Genomic DNA, 26688 nt, shown 5'->3' on the forward strand with positions numbered 1-26688 from the left:
CTTCCCCTCCTAGAGTATAACCCCTGCCTCACAGGGCGGCTGCGGGGACAGTGAGATGAGGGTGGCACACAATAGGTGCCCCTTAAATGGCTGCTCCCTCTGCCCCAAGATGGGGGCTGAGCTGGCATGGCCAGGGTACAACAAGCAGAGAGGCCGCAGCATCCCCCGGGCCTCCCAGTGCCTCAGGGTCCCAGGGATGAGGTGGGGCCCAAACCCCAACAGTGCCTGGTGTCCCCCTACCCGGCCCCGTCACCCACCTGCCTCCTCAGAGTTTTGAACCAAAGAGGGTCTGCGTGCCACCTCCATCCGAGTCAGAGCGCTGCCCCACCCTAGACCACCCACAATCCACCCGGGCCGTTCTGCTTTGGCCCCAGAACGTAAACAGGCAAAGGTAGCTGGAAACTAATTGCAAAATTTATTCCAGGGCTGCGGGGGCTGGGGTGATCCTTAAGGGCACTTCTCGTTTCAGGGCTGTGGGTCTCCGGCCTTGGCAGGGGCACACGTTTCAGGGGGCGGGGAGGGGGGACTGAGACAGGGTGGCGGGAGGCAGGAGGCAGGAGGCAGGGGTGCCCAGTCTCCTCCAACTGGGCAGGCTCAGCACAAGCCACAACAGTAACATGAAAGCGGGACGGACAGCAGGCACCCAGCCGGGGACAGGAGACAGCCGAGGCCTCTCCCTGGTGCTTCGACCTGCAGAGTCTTTCATGACCTAGGACAGGGGGCCAGGGAGCTGAGGGCCAGCTTCATGAGTTTGCAGCGAGGGACCCAACGGGTTGGAGCCACAGAGAGGGGCTCAACAGCGCTATCCCTGATCTACAGGCCCGTGCCCCCTCCCAAGTTCACTTGCATTCTCACCCACAGAGACTTGAAGCCCCCAACAGCACGTCCTGCTGTTCACCTAGTGGGTGTGCCCTAGTGGGCGGGCAACAGCGCTTCTCTGGATTGGGGCTGGGGCTCAGAAGTAATGACCCAGTACCACCCCAAGGGTACTTGGTAGGCGAGTGTCCGGGGAGAAACCATCAGCTGTACTTAGTGGCGATCCCCAAGCCCCAGCTTCAGTCCTCAAATCTGTCCCCTTTCCTCCATCACACACACCTCTCAAGGAGTGTCTAGAAGCTTAAAAACAAAAAGGGGGGAGAAAAACCTCTTGACTACAACCTTGCAGATAAATACCAGCCTGGGAGGGCCACCTCTGGGTGGGGCTAGGATGTCGATTGTACCAAACGTTCTCCTTGTGTGGGAGAGGGAATCAGTGATGCCTGGAGCAAAGTTTTTTCCCAATGATGTATCAATGCCCCCTCTTGCAGAGGTCAGGTGGGGTAGAAGGGCTAGGGAGAAGGTCTTTTTGTCCTAACCAGTCTCCTAGTGTCCTCTAGGGCCCAATAGCCCCTCTCAATTTAGCAAACTCGGTTATCCTTAGTTTACAAAACAGAGGATCTCCCTCCTGGTCTCTATGGGGGAACACTGGAGACCCTCTCTCCTCCCCGAGTTGATACCTGCTCAACTTCTCCCTGTCTCTGTTTCCAGGAGAGGAGGAAGGGATGACCTCTGATCCAAGGGACGTCGAGGCCCACTAGGGAATCCCGAACCTCCTCCCCGGACCTGCAGGCTTCAGACTCCAGGAGAGAGAGCTGGGAGCAGGGCGGGGGCGGGGCGGGTGGTTAACGGCCATCTCCTTGGGGCACTCCAAATAGCAGGCAAGTGCCAGTGGCCACCCCACCTCCGCCAGGCCCTGCCCAGCCTCACCCACCTTCCCAAACACACAGTGTCAGAACTCAGGGGCAGCGGCCTCTGGGACCGGGCTGGGCTCCTCGGGGGGCATCAGAAAATGAACCATGCGGAGCCTGCGGTGTGGCTGCGGCCCCGCCCCGGCCCCGCCCCCGGCCCCGCCCCCAGTCCCGGCCCCGCCCCCGGCCCAGGCTCAAGTCTGCTTGGCTTGCAGCATTTCGATGAGCAGGTTGTTGCGGGGCATCTCGTTGCCCAGGTGCTTGTGGTACAGGTACTCCTTGGCCTGCATGCTCAGGGCCCGCACCTCCACCAGGCACAGCAGCAGCTGTTGGAACTTGTCCCCGCAGTGCGGGTAGTGGCACAGGGTGTAGTCAAGCAGGGCGGCGTTGGCCTTCTCCTGAGCGTCTTTCACCAGGATGTGGTTATTCAGGAACTTCAAATCTGCAAAGGGAAGCTCTTGGTCACCATCGCGTCACCATCCATGCCCGTCAGGCTGGCCAACACCGTCACCAGCATCACCAATTCCACCTTCCCTATGACCATCAAAGACATGGGCATTGCCACCATCAACCATGCAACATGGTCTCCCCGTTGGCACCGTGTCGCCATCACCATTGTTGTCACCCTGGTTGACAAACACCACCATCGTCACCAACACCCACATGCCTGTGTTTTTCATAAACGTGGCCACCGCCACCATCAAGCACCCAACCACAGTCACCCGTCACCATCATCACTGCCATCGTCATCACCACAGTGGTCACGATGAGCAAGAATCGTGAAGCCCGTCACCAGCCTCCCTCGGGGAGGATCCCTGGGCAGTTATTGAACCTCTCGGTTCCCCAACTGTAAAATGGGCGTGATGACAGTACCAACTTCACAACATTGTCCTGAGAATTTAGGGAGCTGCTGTGTGGAAAGTGCTCTGAAGAACAGTGTCTGGCACGTGAGAAGCTCAGTGGGTTGGGTTAGCTGGCACCACAATAATGCCATCACAATGAGAGAGCTGCTCTCACCGCCGTCATGGCCAACCATTGCTGCCATAACCAACACCATCCCCCTGGCACGATCAAAGCCATCTTGTCTCTATCATCACTGATGCCTCATCTCCATGACCATTGCCATCCACATCCCCACTCTGCCACCATCACCACTGTCACCCCATCAGCACCACACCCACAGAGGCCCACTGTGGGTGGAAGTATCCCATCTCATGCTGCAACGCAGGAGGACTGGTGGCCCCATTCTAGAGGACAGCTGGCATGTGCTTTTAGTCTCCCCTATGACCAACAGAGAGGCTCCAGTACCCCCAGGAAGGACTCTCATGGGGCCATGGGGGAACATGCACATTCGCTGCAGGAGTGCAGATGCGCTGACATCCTGACTAACCTATCGCAAGCTGAAAATATCATCAGTCAAAAGGCATTTACTACGCCTGACCTGCTGCACATCACAGCCTGGCCTACCTTAAATGTGCTCAGACCACATTACTCTACAGTTGGCAAAATCACGTGACGCAAGCCTATTTTACAATAAAGCGTTGAACATCTCATGGGGTTTACTGAACACCATGCTGAAAACGCAAAGCAGAAGGGTTACATGGGTACTCCAAGCACGCTTTCTGCCAAACGCATGTTTTCCAACTTCTACACCACCGTAAAGTCAAAAAATCCTAAGCCAAAGCTCATGAGTCAGGGGCCATCTCTGCTCACGGTGGCAAGGAGGTGGCCACACCCCAAGGAGTCGTGTGCAGTAGGCAGAAGTCAGGGAGCCCACACAACGCAGGGCAAAGCCTGGGGCTGAGTGGAAAACAAAAATCATAGAAGGGAGTCAGGATGCGATCGATAAGGCTCAGCCATGTACATAAACTAGAAATGCTTGTTGGCCGGGCGCAGTGGCTCACACCTGTCATCCTAGTAGTTCAGGAGGCCAAGGTAGGTGGATCACTTGAGGTCAGGAGTTCGAGACCAGCCTGGCCAACATGGTGAAACCCCATCTCTACTAAAAATACAAAAAAATTACCGAGGTATGGTGGTGCGCGCCTGTAATCCCAGCTACTTGGGAGGCTGAGGCTGGTGAATCAGGTGAACCCGGGAGGTGGTGGTTGCTGAGAGCCGAGATTGCACCACTGCATTCCAGCCTGGTCAACAGAGCAAGACTGTCTCTAAATAAATAAATAAATAAAGCTTGTACACAAAGCAGACGTGCCATGGGAAGACAGGGGCAAAACAGGACGACCCGCATTAAACATCAAGGAAGGGCTCCCTTTGGGGAGGGGTGGAGGGGGTTTGGCTCTGCGTGCACCAATGATTGAACAGAAGAGTGCAACTGATGTGTCCCCCACACCCGAGGTGCAGTGAAGAGACAGAAAGTAAAATGTCTTTGGAGTGAGACAGACGTGGGTTCGAATCCCAGCCACTGCTGAGGTGCAATGCTCCCTGCCCTGCCCTGACTTGACCAGCCTTCCTGCTCCCTGGATGGGGAGAGCCGGGGTCAGTTTCTTGTCACCCAAGTTCCTGTCACACCTTGCAGGCCTCTTTCAGCTCCTGGGCGCATTTCTAGCAGGTGCCCAGCCTGGGGGCGCAGGGTCAGCAGGAACCCACAGAATCTGTCCCCATTCCTCAAATCGTAGCCCGGCCTTGCCTGGGATGGGGTGACCAGTGGCTCAGAAAATGGTCATCCACCCACTTCTCCTCCACCCCATCATCCCCAGCCCTGCAGCTGCGGGGGCGTCCAGAGGCAGCATGTGCAGCCCTGGCCCCCTAATCCCCCTTAACACCCACTGCGCCAGGAGAGCGCCACGCTCCTGGCAACCCTGATCCCTGGCCGCCCCCAGCGCGCCTGCTGAGGCCTGTGTTGTCCAAAGTCGGATTTAGGGAAACCCGAGCTGGGCCCGGGGGTGGACAGCAGGACCTGGCCTCCAGCCTCCCACCTCAGCCCGGGCTCTTCACCCTCCCTTCCAAAGCGAGCCAGGAGCACCTTCTTCCTCACTTCCCCAGGGTCACCATTAACCCTGAAGGCACCTTTATGCCAATTACACGGAAGTTCCCCCTTGTCCAGAGAGACACTGCTATATCCACCCCAACGCCTCCTGGCCCAGGAGCTTTTGTGCAGTGAATGACCTGCCCAACTGTATGGAGCAGCCCTACTCCCTAGCCTGGCCTGCCCCAGACATATTCAAAGGTCATGGGAAGTCATGTCACCTAGCTGAGCTCCTGCTGGCCCCATCCCTGTCCCATCTGCCTTCACTCCCCACTGTCCAGGGCTGAGCAAGTCTCCTGACATTCTCTTCTGACAATTCATAATGGGGGTCCGGAGGGGGACAGGGACCAGCTCAAGGCCACACATCAGTAGAGGGTCCTGGAGGAAGCAGCTGGAGTGGGAAGGACTGGCCAGGACGCCACAGTAGGGGCAGGGCCAGGAGGGGGCTGGGGAAGACCAGGGCCTCAGCTTTACCGGGATTTACTGTTCTCAGCAGCACAGCGCCAGGGACACCGAAGCAGGGGTGCGGGGGTGGGTGCAGAATGAGGACAGGTTTCAGGGACGCCCCCACCCCCAGCAGTTCTATGGCTTCCCAGCTCTCAGCAGGTTGGAAACCCCTGACTGCCCCCAGAGGTCAGCCACAGGGCCGGGGGAGGGAAGCACAGTCACTAACGGAGCCTCAGCAGCTACAGTCCAGAAGCCCAGACCCAGTTTCCTGAGCACCCCCCAGGCACCTTGCACCCAGCTCAGTTCATCTCAGCAGACATCCAGACAGGCAGGGCAGTGCATCCCCAGGGCTCAGGGAACCAGGGCCCCCTGAAGACACACAAGGTGCCAGAGCCTGGATTCAAACCCAAGTCTCTCTGACACCAAAGCCCAAGTCTCCCATGATAGGCAAGCAGGACTGGGCCCCCTACCCAGGAGCTGGGTCAAGCTGGGATGCATGTTCCTGCGGGATTGGACATAACTATGTCCCATGCCATCCATGAGTCCTGTCCGAGAACCCCCACCCCTGGGGTCCTAGGTTACCCCCAGGGAGGCTACTCTGGACTCTAGACTTGACTTCCTCCTCACCTGGAGACCTTGTACAAGTCACTCCCCTTCCCCAAGCCTCCCTGGGCCCCTAGTCTCTAAAGAGATCATTGTGAAGATTCCAGCGGATAACACATGTGATGGTGCCAGCAACCCACAGAACACCACACCGTTCTTCCAGCAGACACGGGAGCGGGGTCAAACAAACCTGGAGACGCCCCCTTCATGTGTCAGGGGTTCAGATCCCAGCTTTACAACCAGCTGGGTGACCTTGGGCAAGTCACTTCCCCTCTCTGAGCTGCAGTTTCCTGTCATCTGCACAACAGGGGCAAATTCATCTCTGCCTCCCAGGGTGGCAAGGAGCTGGCTCTCATCTGCGTGCCCAGCTCTGGGCCCTGGGCGCCCGAAGGTTGGAGACGGGCATGTTGGAGAGGAGCCTGCGTCCCCCAAGCCCGCTCAGCTCCCCGGCACTCGCGGAGGTGGAGGTGGGAGGGAGCTGGGAGATGACGCCCCCACCTCGGAGAGCAGCCCGCTAGCTCTGCAGAGCTGGGGGCCCCCAGGTTCTCAGAAAAGCCCCCTTTTCATGGTTTAATTGAATATTTGAATAATCCTTTCATTCCAGCGAGGCATAAAGAATGTTGTCCCAATAGCGGTAACTCAGGCAGGCGCCCCCGCGCACAATGGCCCCTCGAGTGGGGCTGCTATTCAGGCCGCCTTTTGTTGGCGCGGAGCAGTGGGTAAATTGCAAACGCTTAAGGGAATGCTGCTGCCGCCGCCTCAATGGAAGTCAGGAAATCGAATGTTAGGTCAATCCATTAAGCTTCGATTAAGTCCTCGGCAGAACAATGCCAGCCGGGCCCATCTTCATAAATACCGTGATTGCCAGGAGAGAGGTACTAATTTTAATTAAACCTCCTTACCTGCCTCCGCGCCCTCCCGAGACGGCTATTTAGACACCAAATGGCACCCTTATGCGGAGGCAGGCGCGAAGAAGGCGCTGAGTGAGCCGCAGGGCGGTGGGGCAGGTAGGGGGGCACAAGCGCTCGCGGCCAGGCTGTCCGGCCCAGGGCGGAGCCGCCCCCGAGGGGGACGCCCTGCGCGCCAGCCGGAGGTCTGCTGGCAAGTGACCGTCCCTCTCCGGGTCCCAGCAGTTTCCCTGGAGCCCCAGCTCTGGTGGTCTGAGTGGGATCAGGAGAGGAGACCTCTGCTCCAGACCCTGCAGTCTGCTCCAGCCCAGCCCCAGGTCTAGCCTCTGCCAGGGCTCTGGGCTGCCTGCCTGCCATCCTTTTCCCATGCTGCATTTAGAAGGGTCTTGATAAAATGCAAATTTCATCATGTTACTGCCTGCTTAAGGGAAAGTTCAAGGTACCAGGCCCCGGCATTCAAGGCTTTGCACAGCTCAGCTCCTGTCCCCTCGCCAGCCTCCTCCCCACCCCGTCCCCACCCCTACAGCCACACAGAACTTTCAGGATTCCCCAGAACTTTGCACAAGCTGTTCCTTGAGTCTGGAAAGCTATTAATGCTGCTTGTTTTTTTTCACCCAGAATGCTCCCACTCATACAGCTAGGCCCAGCTGAGAGCCCCCACCCCCCTGAAGCCTTCCCTGACAGCCAGGTGGTGCTGGTTTCTCCTTTCTGACCCAACCCTGATCACACTGAACTCATGGGGTTCCTCTCCCAACCTGGAACTGGCCAGCCAAAGGCCTCTGCAGCCCCCTACATCCCTCTCTCACTGCTTGCCATCAGCTGGGGTCCTGGAATCTCTTCCCGTTCCTCCTCTGGTACCCCCAACCTCACCAGGTTCCTGGCCTGCTGGGCTCAGGGTTCACCCACCCACATCAGCCAGACCCATGTTCCTGTGCCCAAGGATAAGGCACTGTGCCAGACACAATGATAAAGATGGAGACTGTGAGCTGCTTCATTCGTTCACTTCATTCTTTCACTTATGCATATGCACATTAACTTAATAATGGTGATTATGATTAAAACAATTCCGACACACACTTCCCAGGGGTCAGCCAAGCACTGGGCACTTTGGGGAATTCTCTTATTTAATCCTTGTAATAAGTTAGGGATTACTAGGAGGGTCACTCTACAGATGGGGGAAATAGAAGCTCAGAGAGAGGAGTGACTTGCCCAAGGGCACACAGCCAGAAAGAGACCAGAGACCAGATTTAGAATCCACTCCTCATCCCTACCTAGTTCCCTTTCCTAAGCTCTGTGCCACCTTGCTTCTGTCACACACACAGCATGAGTGTGCACGCACGCACCCTTCTCCCCTCAACTCAGCCTGTTCCAGCCCAGCACTGGAGCCTCTCCCACCTCTCAGGCCTCAGCTGCTGCATCTGGAAAAAAAGGCTGATGACCAGCATGACATGAGGGTGGGGCACTTCCAGTTTTGAGCACGCCCACACCTGGACCCAAGAGAAGAGGGCTCAGCTCTGCCATCTTCCTTAAGCCCCAGAGAAGGAGGAGTCCTGGATTCACCCCCAGCGGCCGCCAGAGCTATGCGCAGGGCTTTGGTGGGAAGAGGGGCTGGGGGCCAAGACAATGTCCCTGCCCTTCAGGGGACACCCAAGGATATAGACAGAGCCCTGGCAAAGGAGCCTGCTGGCTGGTAGCCCACCCTCCACCCACCCCTCCTTAGGGCCCTCCCAGTGGCCTTGTGATGGCAGCCAGGTTAAGAACTCTCACCTTACAAACCACCCGGACTCCCGCAGACACACACTCCAATTCTAGGTGGCTCCAAGCACCACCCTTCCCCGCAAATTCCTCGTGTTCCCAGATCTCCCGGTCCGTCCCCAGTCACACACAAACTCTTCACACAGGCTAACACTTAAGAAACCACAAGTGTATGAAAGTTCGTCATTTGCACATGCCAGCACACACACATGCAGAGACAGACGTTCATGTAATTCCTGCAGGCTCTACACCCCAACCACACAGACCCCCACCACACACGTCTGTGACTCTATCCTGTGCCAGTCTGCTGAGCCTGGCAGGCTGCGGGGAAGGTGCCGCTGCGGGCAGAGGTAGGAGGGAGCTTCCCCAGCTGCAGCCAACCGGGCCTGGGTCCCTGAGGCTCCCGTAAGGATTTCAGGCCACAGCTCCGAACTGGCTGCCCAAGATCCTACCCACCCCCCACTCCAATGGCTGTCCCCTGCTGACCCCTGCAGAGCCCTGGCTGGTGTCCTGAGAGGTGGCTTAAGATGGCCTTGCAGATAAGCCCTCCAGTTACCAGCCTGTTCTGCCAGAGTTGGGAGACCCAGTCCACTGCACCCAGCCCCATGGCGTGGAGGATGTCACCAATCCCCCCCAAGCACTAGGCTTCCCACTTTTCGTTAATCCCCTCTGCCTCCACAACACTCCCCACTCCCCACTCCTCCCTCTCTCTGGCAGGCATGCCCTTCCCAGACTGTGACTATAATGCCAGCCGTGAAGACAATATCTTAATCCTGCCTCCTCTCCAGGTGATGAAACACTCACTCATCTCTATTCCATCCCATCTGCATCACTGCAAAATAATTCATCCCCCCAGAAAACTCCTACTCATCCTCCAAAACCCTGCTCAGATGCCCCTCTTCCAGGAAGCCTTCCAGAAAGAGCTCTGCTCCCCACCCAGGGTTCCCTAAGCCACACCCATCTCTCTGTCTCAGCCCTAACCACCCAGGCTGCAGGTCTCTTCACAATTAGCAAGGGGCAGCTATGTCCTCAGCATCGCTGGGCATGGGGAGGGCATTTGTGATGGCTTTCCAGGGAGTGAGGGTGCAGACTGGAGTGGCCCAGGCAGGGTTGGGGTCAGGAGGGCAACGGGAGGGAGACCCCCTAGGTGCTTGGGGAGTGAGGTGGGTGGCCAGGCTGGGCTGGGCCAGGCCTGCTCTCTGCCCCTCCTCTGCTTTCTTTTCCTCCTTAGCACTGGTCACAACCTTCCTGGCTACGCCTGCCTAATCGTGTTAGGAACCTACGTCTTACTAGTTGTATTATGCTCATGATCTGTCTCCCCTAGAGAAGGTCAGTACCACAAGGGCTGGGCTTGGGGTGTTTTTGCTCACAGCGGTATTCCCAGTGCCTTCTCCAGTGCAATTTATCGGTGCCTGTTTGTAGAGTGAATGAATGGATGCACGCATGCATGAGCAAAGGGGTCCAGGTCCCCAAGAGCTACAGTCAGAATTGGGGCCCCCTAGATCCAGGGATTAGAGAAAACAGGGACCCCAGGATGGGAGCCTGGAATAAAAATCCTAAAGTCACATGGGCCACCAGAGGGGGAGCAGCCCCCATTTAAGAGCCAGGCCCTGGCCGGGGGCCCTCAGACCATTGTTCACTGAATGAGTAAGGGAGGGGCCCTTTCTCCCCTGAGGATCCTTCGTGGCCAATACGGCCACAGCAGGGCTACCTCTCCAGCCTCACCCACCCTCCCACCCGCCCGCCTCTGGCTGTCTCCACCTCTCTGTCACTGGAGCTGCACTCACCCAGGCTGAAGAGGATGATGAACTTGAGGCAGACAAACTCCTGCCGGTCCAGCTGCAGCGCGAGCAGCTGCAGCACCAGCTCCTGCGCCCGCAACACCAGGCTGTGCAGCAGCGAGCCCGCCTGGGCAGCCACCGTGGTCAACTCCACCTGGGGGCAGAGGGCACAGGGCGGGGGACAGTCAGAGGACGTGGGTCCAGGCAGGGGGCTCTCTGATGGGGGATGCAGGGCTGAGGGCATGGACTGGAGGTGCAGGTCAGATGGGCTGGGATCAGGAGGGCCCAGCCTTGGTGCCGAGCCAGGCACAGGTGACATCTGCACAGCCCCGGGGACCCTGCCGGGCCCACCCTTCCGAGCTCTCCTTAACCCGCCAAGCCCGGAGCTGAGGCACCCACGTTCTGCCCGCGTCCACCCCTCCTTCACACACAAACCCCAGCACCAGGCCCAGCAGCACCAGCAGCTCAGGGGGCCCCTCTACATGCTGGGAGGGGAGGGGTCAGGGGAGGGCAGGCCTGTGCGGGGACACACAGACGCATCCACGTGGCTTCCCAGAGCCCCCAAGTTCACACCTACATGCTGGGTCACAGCTCAGCTCAGAGTCACACACACACACACACACACACACAAGCACAATCATGGGGTCGCCAACTCCATGAAGTGAAGGCACATACATGTGCACACAGCCACACCCGCCCTTGTACACTCACACTCACAGCAACACATACACCCATGTATGTGATCACATTTACGGGTTGATGGGAAGACAGTGACACCCACACACTGATGTGTGTGGAGATTTTGCACAATAAAACACAGGCAGGCGCGCACACACACACACACAAACAGGCATTCCCATGGCCACAGAGACTCAGCCGGCCTGCCGACACTCACACTTCATGCAGACTGCAGGCACCTGCACTCACAGGGAGCCCCAAAGACACCCCCCTGGGACCAGTGCTGCCCGCCCTGTCCTCCTGCCCCTGATGGCCTGTGACACCGAGGCGAGAGCTGCAGATGAGGAGCGGGGGCCTGGGGGGGCTGGAGCTGGGAGCAGAGTCTGTCTCCCCCACCCCACAGCACCCACTCACCCCACGGCCCCTCCTGTGTCCCCACCTGAGAGTGACGCTCCTGCCAGCAGGCTGGACCCTGGCCATCAACCCCCTTCTCTGCCTCCCTCCCTCCCTCTCTTTCCCTACAACCCATCTGTCCAGGTGAGTCCTCCTCCGTGGCTGTGTCCCCGTGTCCCCACCCTGGCCCCACCTCCCATCCTGACCTCTCCGCCTGCCTCCTCAGATGCCACCTGGCCATGTCCCTCCTCTTCCTAAAGCTCTCCCCGGACCCCGGCTGCATCTGGACTTTCTACTCCCCAGATCCTCATTCCCTGCTCTAAGGGGGCCCAAATTCTGACTCTGAGCTCTCTGGAGCCCTTTGCCCATTCATTCATTCATTCATTCATTCATTCATTCATTCGAGATTTAGGGCCTGCAAGGTTTTGCCCGCTAACCCAGTCCTAGCAACCCTCCAGCCTCCCTCATCTCTCACCTCATGCCACCCCCACACTGGCACCAGCAGGGCCCGGGGGCTCCACACTTCCACCCTTTCTGAGCCTGCAGTGGAGGTGGGGACTGCCCCCCTCATCCCTCATTCCCCAGCCAACTCTAGTGTATTATTTCCAGACCCAGGGCCACCATCACCTCCTCCTCCATGAGCCTGTCCTGACCACGCCCACACCCCCTGAGCTGCTCCCCAAGAGCAGGGCTCCCAGGGCCGGCGCCTCTCAAGCCTGGGCCAGGGCTGCTCACAGAAGGGTTGGGCCAGTGGGTGTCCCATGAACGTGGGGAAAGGGCTGATAATTAGGGTGCCCAGAGCCAGCCCCGAGAGGCCTGGGTCCTCCTCTCCGGGGCCCTGAATCCTGGAAGTGCACAGCGGGGCCAGGGTGGGGCCCAGGGTCGGGGCCCAGGGGCTGGTCACCTCCTGCCCGGTGACCAGCAGGATGCTGCCCTCCTTGCCGTGCTGGACCTGGCGGTAGATGTGGTCGAACACCAGCAGCTCGCTCCAGCAGTTCTGTAGCAGCGTCATCTGGTCGGCCACCTGGAAGGAAGAGGCACGCGGGGGGCCGGGCTCCAGCCAGGGTCCAGGGAGCTTCCTCCACCCCTTCTCCTCCCACTGAGACCCAACTAGGCGTGAGGCCTGGGCAAGCTAGCCTCTCTGTGCCCATCTACCCAGATGTCTACGCTATCGAAGTGCAACAGAGTTCTGGCCAGTTAACAAAGGGGTGTTTGGGGGTTGAATGGGCCAGGCTTCTGGCCCCAGCTCTGTCTTTTGTATGACTTTATGTAAGTCCTGGTAACCTTTCTGTGCCAAAGTTCTCTCATCTGTAAAGTTGGCAAAGTACTGAGCAGACAGTCCAGTACATGTTAGGTACGCCATATGTGTTAGTGACTAATGTTCATGGAGGTGCTCTGCAAAGGACTCCTACAAATGCCTGGCAAGATTATATTCATTTTAACATTGTCCCCATTTAAAAGGCTGTGGTTGGTCACACCTCTGGCAGCCCCAACTACTCAAACAGCAGCCATGAGGAAGAAACCAAGGGCTTCCCCCCGGGCCTACGAAGAGCTCTCAGGCTCAGGAGGAGGAGGGAGGTCCCACCTGGCCTGCGGTCAGGCCCAGGGCATGAGCAGGGGGGCGGCAATGGTCTGGCATGTGAAGCAGAAACGAACAGCGACAAGGGGCTGATTCCGAATGCCCAGGCTGCGGCCAGAGACACTCGGTGCAGGGGCAGGGCCAGCCCCTGTTTGGAGTGTCCTTTGACTCTGCAGGACTCAGAAGCAGAGCCAGGGATCCCCTGGCCCCAATCCCTATTTTTCAGCTGAGGAATCTGCCACCCAGAAAGGGCAAGAGACTCTCCCGGGATCACACAGAGGCAGGGCCAGGCCAGGGCCACGGCTGGCATTCCCGGTCCACAATCTCCACTGTGACAAAATGAGCCCTTCTGGGTATTTGGAAGCACACTGGGCACTGCAGATGGGTGGGCCTGGGCAGACACAGCCCCGTCCCTCTCAGCCCGTGCCACCCATCAGCTGGCCACCATCGACCCAACAGACACTTCCGGCGCACCTTCCTGGGCCGTGCCCTGTGGCGAATGCAAACCACGACAGCTGACAGTCATTCCACTGCAGCCCTACAGCCCTGCGAGGTTCATCCAGTCACCACCCGCATGACAGAGAGAAGAAACTGAACAGAGAGGCTACACAGCTCTGTCTAGTTCCAGATCTGCGCTCTTAACCACTAGGTGTGGAAGAGGACCTGTCACTCACCCTCCGTGCCATCCAGGAGTTCCTTGTCTCTCACAGGCCCCTTGCCTCCTCTACAGATCCCCTGCCTGATCCCTCTCCTTCCTTGAGGCCCTCCCCACCCTCTGGATGCAGAATCTGCAACATCTTGTGGCATCAGTTAAATGCCTCTGTCTTCACCAATACCTGTGAGGTCTGGGGAGGCAGAACTGGTGTTCAGCTCTTCTCTGGGCCCCAGAGCAGGGGTCAGAGTGGCTGATGACCGGCAAGGTGCTCCCCAAGACAGCACAGAGAGCAGAGGGACCACTCCCCACCTGGGGCCAGAGACTCAGAGAGACCACTCCCCACCGGGGGCCAGGGGCTCAGAGGGGCCACTCCCCACCTGGGGCCAGAGGCACACAAAGACCACTCTCCACCTGGGACCAGAGGCTCAGAGGGACCACTCCCCATCTAGGGGCGGCCCCCAGTCAGAGGGGAACTGGGCCAAGCCTAATAAACAGCTCTGTCTCGTAGGAGATAGAAGCACCCCCCTCTCTGTTCCCCTTCTCTCCTGGGGCGTCCCTGGGGCCTGTGTCCTCAGGCAGACAGAAGGGGAGAAAAGGAGAGGGAGAAGTCAGGAACTGCACACAGACAGGCCTCCGGGCCCTCGTGGTGGAAAAGAGGGAGGTCTGTGTCCATTCCCTCCATCCACACCTCACCTCTGGGTCCAGAGCTCCCTCCAGCTCCCAGCAAAGCTTTCTTCCAGGAGCCCCTACTATCAGCTGTGGGCCCCCAGGCTCAGCCCTGACTGGAAGGGTCCAGGAGAGACTGAGGCCTGGGCAGGGGCTCACTCAGCCATCTCTCAGTATCTCTCCTCAGAAGTGCCAGCCTCCGTGGAGCCACGGTTTCCAGGAGGGAGCCAAGGCTCAGAGAGCACCTATCACCAGGCACGGCGCCCAGTGCGGCACAGGACACCTCACCTCTGCCCTGCCGACATTCTGCCCATATTACAGATAAGGAAACAGAGGCTTGCCAGAGGTAACACTCGGGCTTCAGGCAGCTAGGCTCTGCCCAGAGGTTCCTACCAGCCAGACTTCTGGGGACCTGGGAACCTCCTGAGACCTGGGTAGGAGGGGCCTGCCCAGGGGTCACACTGGCAGCAAGAAAAACTCAGGCCCACCATAGGCACACAGGTGGTGGTGCAGGGCCAGGCTTGTCCCCCCGCCCCTCACAGGCCCACAGGAGCAGACACCCTTGCACCAGAACGAAGACACAAGGGGGTGGGGAGGTGGCAGAGGAGCGATAAGGGGTAGAATGAGGAGATAAGGCTTCAGGCCAAAAGCAGATGGGTCACGGTGACCCGGCTGGCCCAGCCCTGGGAGCAGGCTCTGTACCCAGACCTTAGACCCTGGATGGGGCAGCCCTGCCCGCTGAGGCTGATAGGGGTGCCAGGGGCAGAGAGCCTCAATATGGTCGCTGAGGCTTTGGTGCCCCGTGCCCTGCATTCGAGTCCCCATCCAGCCATGCATCCTCCACCCTAATTTCCTGTTCTGTGAAGCAGGAAATATAATTTCTCTCTTTTTTGGTTAAAATGTAAGAACACATATTGGGATGTGTGGGAATCGGTGGACCTGCTTGCTGTTGGTTCTTCCATGGATGCTGCCCGGCCAGGATCCCACCTGCCCCTTGGCCAAGCAGGTCTTGTGCTCACTGTTTTCCTTGGGTGGACAGATGGATGCATAAAGACACCAAACTCCAAAACACTCCCCACGCAGATGAGAACACGTGCGCGCACACGCACACACACACAACCTCTTTGTATTTAAAAGAAAACCACAGGGCCATAGCTGCCAGCCCCTCTGCATGAGAAAGCAGGTAGCTAAGAGGTTCCTTTAACCAGAGAGGGTTGGTTTTCACTTTCCGAAGTTTACTCCCTAAGCTAAAGGCTCCTCTACCCTCAGGCCTCCTTGCCGCCCTGGGAGCAATGACATTTGCAGCCCCAGCCCTGGGGTCTCCCACCAGCCTGGCTTGTCTGCTGGGCCCATCAGCCATCCACCCCTCCCGCCGCCGGACCGCCACAAATCTTCCTGGAGCCTTGACGCTCTGCAGGCTGCCTCGGAGACCCGGTATTTATGGGTGCCAAGCTGACCTCCCTCCCAGCAGGGCCCCTCTGGAGCCCCCTGGGGTCCGATCGGTCTGGCTCTGAAGGCCGGTGGGCTGTGTAATTCTCTGGTGGCTGACACACCACGGGCTGGCCGCTGCACGCTGCCGGCCGAGTAGTCAGTGAGGTGTCATTTGTCAGCCCAGGACTGACAGTTACTGCCGCTTAAATGAAACCGTCTATCTGGGCAGTTAAATCTGCTGTCAGTGGGGGCCTCGGAGCTGGATGTTGAGGGTGAATGGATGTCAAGATGGGTCACTGGGCACTCCTGGCCCCCGCCGTCCCCCCCCAGGTCCTCCCTTGCATCCTCCCAGCCTGTCCTTCGTGGTAAGTGACCAGAGAGGCTGACTGCCTGGGCCCTGGGCACTGCTGCCCACCAAGCAGCAGGTACAGGTGAGTTTCTGCCACCTTGCAGGGAAAAAGTTGCTTTATAAGCGCAGGACAAAATGGCCCCCAGACGGTCCCAGAACAATCATGTGCTCAGAGGAGCTTGGGTCCAATGTGTCTCTCCCTGCTGCCTCTCCGCCAAGGCCTGCATAAGCCTGCAGGCGTCGATTAAACAGTGTGGCTAAGGGGAAGAGAGGAAGGGTGCTGCGACCCCACTTCCTAAACTGCCCGCGCTCAGTTCTTCCCCTGTCCTGGCTCACTAACCCTTTACAACAATCCAATGGGGTGGACATTATTTCAACTCTTCCCATTTTCAAGACGAGGAAACTGAGGCCCGGAGGAGTGAAGTCACTTGCCCAAAATCATACAGCATGTAAGCGACAGAGCTGGAACTTGACAACAGGCCTCTCTGATTCTAGTCTTTGATATTCACTTCTGTGCTACTGTCGAATCTAACGTGCTGGGATTGGTGTGAGATGGAAAAATGGAGACGGAGGGACCCCCATACCAGCTGGGAAAGAAGATGGGGGAGGAAGACCCCAAGAGGGCATTTGGAGCCCAGCATCGGACACAACTGGGCCCCTGGCACCCCTGAGAGCTCAGCTGAGACTCCAGGACTCCTCCTGAGCAGCAAGATGTCATCAGCATCAGAGGGCTGAGTGGGCCTCTGCTCAGAGCCCAAGCTCTGTCAGGGGAGCCCCTCCCCGATCCAGAACCTGGAGCCCCAGCCAGCCCCGGCAGGCCATCCATCACCCACTGCCCAAGGACCCACTCCTGGTCCAGGCTCTGCTCTGGCCCTGCCAACCTCTCCAGCCCTGCTTCACAGGCCCATTGGAACTCCCGGAACACGATGCCTCTTCACATTTCGGGACTTTCGCCTCTGCTGTGCCCACTTGCTGGAATTCCCTGAACCTTCTATACTTTCTAGAAAGGCACAGAACTGTTCTCTGACTTCCTTAGTTAGAGCTGTTTGCTCTCCCCCCGGGGTCCCCTCTGCCCCTTCCGTAGCTCTCAGAGTACTGGGCACCTCTCACTGGCATTATCTAAGTGCATGTCTGACTTCTCCTCCAGGCTGGCAGCTTCCTGGGTCCAGATGATTTGAATGTCCCCAGTGTCCAGCCCAAGGGCTGCTCCACTCTCAGAGCCAGAGAGCCCCCTCTTCTGTCTGCTAAGATGTGTCCTGTCTGGAGGTGGGGAAATGAATGATCAGCCAGAAGAGATGCCAGAGTCACGCACACCCCTCCCACTTTTCTGTCTCCTCACCTCTGGACTTTGCAAAGAGACACCAGCCCAGGGTCCACTGGACCAGTGGAAAAGAACTTCCACATGGCTGATGAGAGGCGCTCTAAGGGCTGGGCTGGTACTTATCTGCAAGGCCCCTTTACAGAAGCTGGTGACCACTGCTCATAATCCCGGGCTCAATTCAAAGACTTTGGGAAGGGGAAGCAGGAAGGTTTGGACCACAGAGAAGCCAGAAGCAGGAAAAAACACTCAGCAAAGCTGGGACAAAAGCCCTTCCCATCCTGCGTGAAAATCCCCGGGAGACTAGGAAGGCGGCCAGAGGAAGTGCCCTGCCCCTCAATCCAGGGTTCTGGAAGGCGGGGAATGCCCTGCTCCTCCTCCCCTCTGCACAGGGGTGCATGGGAAGTCTGGAGGGAAGCTAGCAACCAACCCAAGGTGCTTGGGGTCCTCACCCCCACCAGAGCCTCCAGCCATGAGCAGAAGGCAGGTGGGAGTATTCAAGACCCTGCCTTTTGCCTCATCCATTAGGTCGCACCAGAGAGGCGGGCAGTGGTGAGAAGTGGCTGGGGTGAGAAACCCACCCCGTGACAGACACACGGTACATCCCCAGGCCTCAGCCATGACAGGCCCTCCACAGTGGAAACAGTAGCCACCACCATCAATCCTCCACTCCCAGATGGCCCAGGCCCCAGTCCCGCGATGCCTCTAGGGCTCGGAGCACCCACCCCCACCTACCAGCCAGGGCAGGCAGTGCCCCCAGCCCATCCGGCCTCATGCCCCTGGAGGAAGCCCAGGCCTGAGTGGCGTCAGCACTGACAATGCTGCTCAAGGCTGCAGTGGCCCCAGCAGGGGGGGCAACGGGCCCTGCTGTTTACACCCAGCCCCAGAACAGCCAGGGGGGCAGCCTGGGAAAGCTAAACACCAATAGCCCTGGGTGAAAGAGTGCCTGAACCCAGGCCAGGGAGGGGCAGGCCTTGGTCAGCTGGAGGGGCCTCTGGGGAGGTCTCAGAGAGCCAGGGCACTGGAGGGGCAGTTCTGGGGCCTCAGGCTTTTCAAGCCACTAGGTGGGAAGACTGGGAAGTTCTTTCCTATGTCTAGCCTCAGTTTCTCCTGCTGCTTTCCTGATTACTGTAGCTTCAGGTACCTCAACCCAGGGGGAAAGAAGGCCATGTCATAGAGGAAGGCTGCCTCGCCAGGGAAGATCAGTGGCAGACCCTGGAATCCCCCACCCACCTACCTGTCTAGCTTCCTAAACACCCACACACATACACACGACCATCCAGCATACGCAAGATTTGCAGAGGCAGGAGGATCTTTCACCTTAGCTGGGAAGGAGAACGGCCCACAAATGCCCCAAACTCTAAAACACTAAGAGCTCCCATCTGTGCGTGACACTGGAGGCTGGCAAGGATTGGCAGCCCTCCTGAATGGGAGGACAGGATGGGCTGGACCCCCTTCCCAACACTGAGCTGAAGCCTGGGGAGGCAAGACAGTCTCCCAAGGACTCAGCTAATCCTTTGAGGGAGGCCAGGGTCTCAGAGAATGAGGGAAATGCATACTGAGAGAGCTGCAGAATAGGGAGCCCCAGAGGCTGAAGGGGTTGCAGAGACACCAAGAAGCAGAAAGACAACACGCAAGGGAGAAAGACAGGAGGAAGAGACAGAGGCAGAGATCAAAGCAGCAGTGGCTGCGAGAGGCTCAAGGAGGAGAGAAGGAGAGGGAGGGAGTGGGGACCCAGGAGGCTGTGATGGAGTGGAAATGCTCCTTAATGTCCCCAGGGTGACCTCCGGGTCCCCAGGTACTGCCTGAAGCCAGTGGGCAGGATGGCCCTATCCAAAGGACAGTCGGGCTAAGGCTTGGGCAGCCGGGAGGACCATGATGCAGGGCCAGCCGGGCAGGAGGAGAGACTCACCTCCAGCTCCTTGAAGACCATGCACCTGCGTGCCCAGTCCACGATGGAGATGAAGGTCTGGTCGGCCATTCTGCACAGGAGGCCGAAGAACGCCGGCTGGTCTGGGCGGCTTTTGGTGGGCTCCTGCAGGCAGCCCAAGATGCGGGCCCGCACCTGGTCCTCATCCGGCTCCAGCTGCAGCAGCTGCAGGATAAGCTCAGGCACGTTGGGCCCTCCAGAGAAGGGCTCTGGGTAGCCGTAGGGCAGCCCAGGCTGTGGGGGGCTGGCGTAAGGCTCCGGGTACTCAGACTTGATGGCACGGCCAGGAAAGGCAGGGTAGAGGTAGCCAGCCAGTGGCCCGTGGGCACCAGGCACAGCCATGGGCAGTGCTGGGGCCCCAAAGTCGCCCAGTGGCCCCGCAGGTGGACCGGCAGCCAGGCCCTTGGGCTCAGGCGCATGCAGGTTGGGAGGCAGCACGTAGTCCGGTGCGGGAGGGGGCGGCGGGGGCATCCCCATCGGGGGCCCTGTCTCCAGCTTGAAGCCATTGGCCCGAATCTGTGCCTTCTTCTGCTGTTTCAGGGCCCGGTCCCGCTTGTACATCGGCCCAAACTTGTTCCGGCCACCCCTCATACGGTCAGCGCGCACGGCTGTGGGCAGGGGCAGAGGATCAGACTCACCCTCTCCAAGCCCCCTTCCATGCTGCCCCACCACAGATCCTTTCCAAACAAATCTGACCGCTCTCTCCCCTGCTCAACACCCTTTCAGGGCTCCCACTGACCACAGGGGAAGTCAGTCTCCTTTGCCTGGCATTCAAGGCCCTGCTCAGCTTTTCAGGCAATCCCTGCTAAGACCCCTGTCCTTCCACTCCACCTAACTCACCTCCACTCCTCTGTTTGACACATCTCCTTCCTCCTCCACCCTGCCTTTCATTTTCCTTCTGACTCAAACTTTTTTTTTTTCTCTTGTGCTTGCTGAATACCCAGCCTCAATGTCACTACTTCCAGGAAGCACTCCTGGATTCATCCAAACGGACTCTACTGTCCTTGCCCCAGGTGCCCTGTCCTTGCCCACTCTTATCATGCTGAGTGGATCATGCCATGTGCTCCTGCGGGCTAAGTTCTGGGCTCAGGTGCCCAGCGCAAGGCCTGGCAGGGAGATGGTGACCGGAAGGGGACCCTGGTCAGCCTTGTTCACCGCTGGCCCCAGAGTCAAGCTGTTTGTTGACTGACTGCCTGACTGTTGAGCTCCTGCTTCAAAATGACTCAAGTATCCTTCACTGGCTGCGAATGTGAAGCCAAGTTTAGCGCTGGCCAAGGCTCTGTGCTGGGGGAGGGGACCTCTGTTGCCGACTAGAAGCTCCTCCGCCTGGCCAGGAATGTGTCATCAGCCAAACCCAACAGGTGCATCTCTGCAGCTGGAGTGTGCCCCCTGCCTCTGCTCAGACAGGGTCCCACCCTGGGATCTGGGCGAGGGGAAGAGCAGGAGAGAGGGGGTGGTGCTCAGCAGGGATGATGGCTGGGGGGCCGCCTGGCCAATCTTCCTGCCCCCAGGGATGGGCAGCGCTGTGCCTCTCGCAGGCTGCACCGGAGTTTCTGCTGCCCCCAACAGCCAGCTATCTGGCCCCTTGGGACCTGGCGCTAGGGTCATGGGCTCTGGGGACAGGACAGGATGTCCCCTTCCCATCCAGGAGTCCTTTCTCCAGGTGGCGGGGCATGTGGTCTGCCACTCTCAGAGCCACCTGGGGCTTTCTACACTGTTCCAAGACCTTAATCAACCACTGCCTGTTCAGCACACAGTCCGGTGACCAGCCACCTCCAGAAGCTCAGATCTTCCCTGCCAAAACTTACCTCCTCCTCTCTAGGCTGAGAGCTGGGGTTGAGGGTAGGGAGGCAAAGAGGGGCCTGGGTTCCTTAGGGGCAATTCAATTGTCCCCCACTGCCCAGCCCCCTCGGGGCCTGGCTAAGAACATGACGGGAAGGAATCTCATTGGCTGAACCAAGAAACCAGAGAGCCCTTCGGATGGACGGACAGACAAGCAGATGGGCAGCTGAATGTGTGGGGGCTGGGCAGTGGTGGTGGGCCCATCCTAGGGGAAAGCATGATCGGCCTGACAGCTAACCTGCAGCAATGAATGCCCAGTCACCTTCAGCTTGCCTGCATCGATCCCCACACTCACTCGCTGGAGGAAGGCGCTGCCGTTAAGCCCATTTTTCTTTTCTTTCTTTCTCTTTCTGCCTTTTCTTTTCTTTCTTTTTTATTTTTATGTACTTATTTTTTGAGACAGGGTTTCCTTCTCGCCCAGGCTAGAGTGTAGTGGTGTGATCATAGCTCACTGCAGCCTCGACTTTCCAGGCTCAAGTGATCCCAACCGCGCCACCCCCCCCCCCCCCCCAGCCTCCTGAGTAGGTAGGACTACAGGCACATGCCACCACGCCCAGCTACTTTTTTATATTTTATAGAGACAAAGTTTCTCCATGTTGCCCAGGCTGGTCTTAAACTTCTGGGCTCAAGTGATCCTCTTGCCTCAGCCTCTCAAATGCTGGCATTACAGGCATGAGCCGCTCCATCCGGCCAAGCCCATGTTTCAGATGGGGAATCTGCAGTTTAGAGAGGTTAAGAATTTTGCCCAATGTCACCCAGCCTGACTGACAGTGCCGGCGCTGGGACTTGGCCTCTGCTGGCTGGGGTTGGGTATTTTGGGGGGGATGGGGACCTCCTCACAGAGGGAGGAGCTCTGCCGACCCTGTGCTGGGGCCCTGGCAGGGGCTGGGGGAAGAGTCATCTCCATAGGGTTCACTTTTGGATACTTCTCAGCCCAAACCAGGCTGGCCTTGCCAGCGTCCCTTCCCCGCCGGAGGCCCACCCAGCGCCAGCGCCCGGTTCCCTTGCAGCGACTGGGCCCTAATGTCGCACGAGGGGCCTTCGCGAAGGCCAATGGTGCTATCCTCTCAACCCCTCTCCCACCCCCACCCCCTACCCCCTCAGGCTGTCGGGGGTCAGGGGTCCAGGCCCGCGCCGCGCGCACCTTCCAGGCGCATCCCCACCGTCAGGCACTTCTGGAAGCGGCAGAAGGGACAGCGCTTGCGCTGCGTCTTGTCGATCTTGCAGCTCTGGCTCTCGGTGCACGTGTAGTGCTTGTTGTTCTGCACCGTGCGCTTGAAGAAGCCCTGCGGGAGCTGAGAGTCAGCGGGGCCCCGCCGCGCCCGTCTGCCGCACCCCTGCCGCGCGCTCGCCGCTCACCTTGCAGCTCTCACACGTGAGCAGTCCGTAGTGGTAGCCGGACACCTTGTCCCCGCACACGGGGCACAGCTCGTCCAGGTCCTCGTCGTAGGAATAGTCCATGCCCGCGGCGTCCGCCTGCGGAGGGACAGCGGGTCAGGGCGGGCCAGCGGAGACCGGCAGCTTGGGGTCCCCGCGGCCGCCGCCCCAGCCGCTGTCGCCGGCCCGTCGCGTAATCCCCTCGCTGTGCCCAGGCGCTGCCGCCGGCACCCACCGAGCGCCCCGCACAGCGTCCCGGGGTGGGTCCGGTGCAGTCCCCGCGCCCGGCCTTCTCGCCCACAGGCCCTGCGCTCCCGCCCCTCCCGGGGGGCTCCTCCCGCGCGGACCCCGTCGCGCCCGATCTGGGGCCTTCGGATTCGATGCGCTTCGATTGGGATTCGTTTGTCTGAGAACAAAACCCCGATTCTGAGAAAAGGAGATGGGCTCAGCCGCGGGGAAGACGCCAGGGGACCCAGGAGCGCTGGGGCGCCCGGCCCGGGTGTTCTGGGAACCCGACAGAGACGAAGGAGGCAGAGACAAGAGTCCGGGGGAGACAGAGATGGGAAGAAACCCTGGCGAGAGACAACGACCGACGCCGCGGGGCGCAGACACGAGGCCGGTCCGAGAGTGCCAGAGACACAGACACTGAGACGCCCAGCTAGAGAGAACCCGGCGGGGACGAGACACAGGGAGGGATGGAGAGATACAGGGAGACAGAGAGAGAGAGAGAAACGAGGGATGGGGGATTGGATCAGAGACTCGGAGAGGCAGCCGAGGCCCGAAGAGAAAACCCAAGAGAGACTGACGCAGAGCCAGAGACACAACGATAGACGAGAGACAGAGACGCCGAGACGAGAGGAGCCCGGGAGAGACGAGGCCGGGGAGCTACAGAAACACGGAGAGAAAACCTGGAGGCGGAGGAGCCCAGCCCGAGGGTCGGGGACAGGGGACGCGCGGAAACCCGCGGGGCAGGAGCCCAAGCGCCAAGGCGAGGCCCCGCGGGGTTGGACCCGGACGGGGGCCCGGGCCGCAGGAGGCGGAAAACGACGGCGCCGGGACCAAGAGCCCGAAAACGCAGAGCCGCCGGGGCCCCCTCGCCGGGGGAGACAAAGCCGCGGCAGCGACGGCAACGGGAGGCGCAGCCCGAGCCGCCGCTGCCACCGGGACGTCGGGCTGGGAGACCTCGGGCGGGGGTCGGCGGGCTCCAGGAAGCCGAGCCCGAGGCGAGGGAGCGACCTCGGGCGGAGAGGCGAAGTCCCGAGGAGGGAAGCGCGAGGAGCCAGGGCCCGGGACGCGAGAGGGGGCGCGACGGCAGCTGCGGCCAGCCCGGCGCCCACCTGGTCGCTCCTGCCAGCAGCGCCCCGCGTCCCGCCCGCGCGGAGCCCGCACCTCTCGGCCGCGCCGCCGCCGCCGGCGAGGAGCCGCACCCGGGCGCAGCGCCGCCCGCCCGCGATGACGGCCGCTGGGGCCGGGGGCGGGGAGGCGGGGGCGCGGGGCTGGCGGCGCGGGGGCCTCGGCTCCCCCCTCCCGCCTCCCCCCCCGCTCCTGCCTCCCTGTTCCCCACCACCGCCGCCGCCACCGCCGCCGGGGCCGCTCCGAGGCGCACCTGGGACCCGGGCCCCTCCGCCGCCACCGCGCCCTGCGCCAACCCGCCGCGCCGGGGCCGGGGGCCGGCCCCTCTATATCGGCGCGTGCGGTATCCGGGGGCGGAGGCCCGGTCGTGTCCTCCCCCCAAGCCCGGCCCGCGCCGGCACCCTCTCCGCAGTCCGGCTCGAGTCTTTGCCCTCATCCTCCCGGCCCCCCAGCCGCAGCCCGGCTCCCCGGACCCCGAGCGCGGCCAGAGAGCTGCGGAGCCCGAGTGCCCCGCGATCTGGGCAGGTGTAGGGCTCTGGGGGCCTTGGGTCACCCGCCTGCAGTGGGAGGAGGCAGCTCCTGTCTGTAAACCCAGCTGGGTCGTGGCGAATGCCACGCGGGTGGCTGGTCGCACTGCAGCGTGGAAGTGGGTAAGGGCGAGTGGAGACCGTGGCCGAGGCTCGGATTCACGGGTGAAAGCCAGATTCTCCCATGGGCCCCGCCACGTCTCCTCACTCGAGCCTGCAGCAGCGCTCTCCCCGTCTCGGGTCTTCAGTTGCCGCATCTGTGAAGTGGGTAGATGACGGCTCTTCCTCGCTAAGGGTGGGTCGTGAGGATGAACCCAAGCAGTAGGGGCAAAGCACGCGCGTGGCCTGGCGGAAGCGCTCAGTGGCGCCCCGCTGGGGAGATCTGGGGCGAACCCCTTCTGCTCGCTAGCCTCAGTTCGCTGGGCTGGAAATGGGAACCGTGGAAATCGCATTTTACGAATGTCCGAGGCCTGGGGAGAACCCGAAGCCTCTACGGGCGCAGGAGCTGGGAGAGGAGCCCGGAGGCAGGACCCTGCTGCTCCCCTCGGAGCTCTCACGGTGGGTGGGGCGAGGAAGAAAGCGCTGGGCGGCCTTGAGGACAAAGGGGTTCCCGGGCCTACGGGCCAAGCAGTTGCTCTGGGCTAGGGACCATCCGCGGGGCCACTGTTTTTCAGTTGGAGAAAGTGACCCGAAAGGAAGGGGCCTGCTTGCATCCTGCCTCCACCCCCGCCGGCACCTGGGATCGGAGAGAGTTTGGGGACCATGAGGCCAAAAAGCTGCGATCTTCAAGCAGGAAAATACCGCAATTTTGCATTGACAGCGGCGCAACCCACCAAAAGGCTCCATCTGGGCTCCCGCCCGCCTGGAGGCCTCGGGCTTCGGTCGGAGCTGGGCCTGGGGCCTGCAAGCTGTGGCCAGAGACACCCCGCGCAGACCGCACTCAGCTGGCTCACCCCACAGAAGGAGCAGAACCCGCAGACTAGCTGTGCAAGCTCCAGCAAGTCACTTCGGCTCTCTGAAAGGAGAGCCTCAGTTTCTCCGAGCATAAAGTGGAAAATGTTGGCTTTACAGATGGGGTACTGTGGTTTCCATGCAAGAATCTTGGATGAGGAGGGAGGAAAGAGCCAGAGACCCTGTTAATCGTACCCCCGCACCCCCAAACCCCTGAGAAACAAGAGCATCTGCCCGAGCTGGAGGTGGGGGTCACTACTGCCTCTGAACAGCTCCCCACCACAGTGGACCCCTCAGACAGTGACTGCAAGAGTGAAGGGGGTTGGTGGATGATGGGCTGGGGTGCCCCAGTCGGCTGTTCTAAGGTAGAGCTCACCCGAGGTCTCCTGGAAACCTGGAGCTGGACACACAGGCCCCAGCCGCCCGGGTCGGGTGGGGGCTGGGCTCAGGCCCTTCTCCTATCTCCAACCCCCTCTCCCCCAGGGTTTCTACTCTCACCGGCTGGAAGCCCATGGCTCCTCCGCACTCCAGGCTCCGAGGCACTCACCCCCACAGGTTCCAGGTTCCAGCCCACCACCTGGGGAGTTCCAGCCCCTCATCCACCCACCCAGGGAGGCAAACCTAGACCTGGCCCGGCCGCAGAACCCAGGCTGACAGATGGACGCCGGAGACAGACACACGGATACACAGCAAGACTCAGAGAGCACCACAGAGGCAACACAGAAACTCAGGCGGGGGACAGAGCCCCAAGACAGAGCCCTCCGGACACACTCACAGACCTCTAGGCTCAGACCCACACATCCTGGTGGATGCCTGGCCAGAGACAGCGGGACACCAGCGGACCTCCATGGGGCTTGTGGTCACAGGCCTGGCTCCTCCCATCAGCAGCCCAGGGAAGAAGAGGGGGTAGCATGGTGGGAGAGTGAGTCTGGGAGACCCCTGGCACCTTCCCTGCCCAGAGCAGGGGGCACCGGTCACTAAGCGGAGCAGGCAGTGGCCAGCCCAGGCTGCAGGGAGGCACTGCATAAGGAGGCTGGCCATTAGAGGCCTGGGCCAAGGCCCTCACTTACGGAGCGGAAGCAGCGCTCTCACGCCGGATGAGGGTGGCAGTGGGCACCAGGGGTCCAGGGGGAGGCTCCGGCAGCCCAGGTGGGACGGTGGCGACTGTGGTTGCGCAGAAACCCCCTCACACCACGGCGGGCGGCAGCCGGACGGCAGGCTGGCCCTGTCCGTCCGTCCTCCTCCTCCTCCTCCCCGCCCTGGTGGGGGGGCCACCGGAGGCCCAATTGGTCTCTGCCCCCACGTGACTCTGCAGGCCTCTCGCCTTCTTTGTTGGTGTTTCTCTTCATTTACGTCTATTTTTTTCTTCTTCTCCTAAAAGAAAAAAAATACCCCTATCTATCTGGGGGCCGAGGGTGGGGGCGGAGGCCAAGGC

The 26688-nt window shown here is 60.3% G+C and overlaps 2 protein-coding genes across 6 annotated transcripts in view; one reads left to right on the forward strand and one right to left on the reverse strand.

Moving 5' to 3' along the window:
- Positions 1-3817, forward strand: part of ADGRD2 (adhesion G protein-coupled receptor D2) — a 34061-nt gene extending 30244 nt beyond the window's left edge. The window contains exon 21 of the mRNA XM_054520584.2: positions 2159-3817. The gene's annotated coding sequence lies outside the window, so the exon portion shown is untranslated. The remainder of the gene's footprint in view (positions 1-2158) is intronic.
- On the reverse strand, positions 394-26688 carry NR5A1 (nuclear receptor subfamily 5 group A member 1). 5 transcript variants are annotated; one of them, XM_054520588.2, is made up of 10 exons: positions 26324-26688; positions 22405-22521; positions 22190-22331; positions 19186-19811; positions 12180-12299; positions 10211-10358; positions 1751-2169; positions 1497-1631; positions 1096-1116; positions 400-709 (listed from the first exon to the last, which is right to left on the reverse strand). In XM_054520588.2, the coding sequence occupies exons 2-7, from the start codon at positions 22504-22506 to the stop codon at positions 1922-1924; spliced, it is 1386 nt and encodes a 461-aa protein (XP_054376563.1). In that variant the 5' UTR covers positions 22507-22521; positions 26324-26688; the 3' UTR covers positions 400-709; positions 1096-1116; positions 1497-1631; positions 1751-1921. The 5 variants fall into 5 exon arrangements, with proteins under 5 accessions (XP_054376561.1, XP_054376563.1, XP_054376564.1 ...); XM_054520586.2 differs by having other exon boundaries at positions 394-1116; XM_054520589.2 differs by lacking the exon at positions 1497-1631.

The sequence above is a fragment of the Pongo abelii genome, chromosome 13 (genome assembly GCF_028885655.2).
Source record: "Pongo abelii isolate AG06213 chromosome 13, NHGRI_mPonAbe1-v2.0_pri, whole genome shotgun sequence".
Taxonomy (NCBI): domain Eukaryota; kingdom Metazoa; phylum Chordata; class Mammalia; order Primates; family Hominidae; genus Pongo; species Pongo abelii.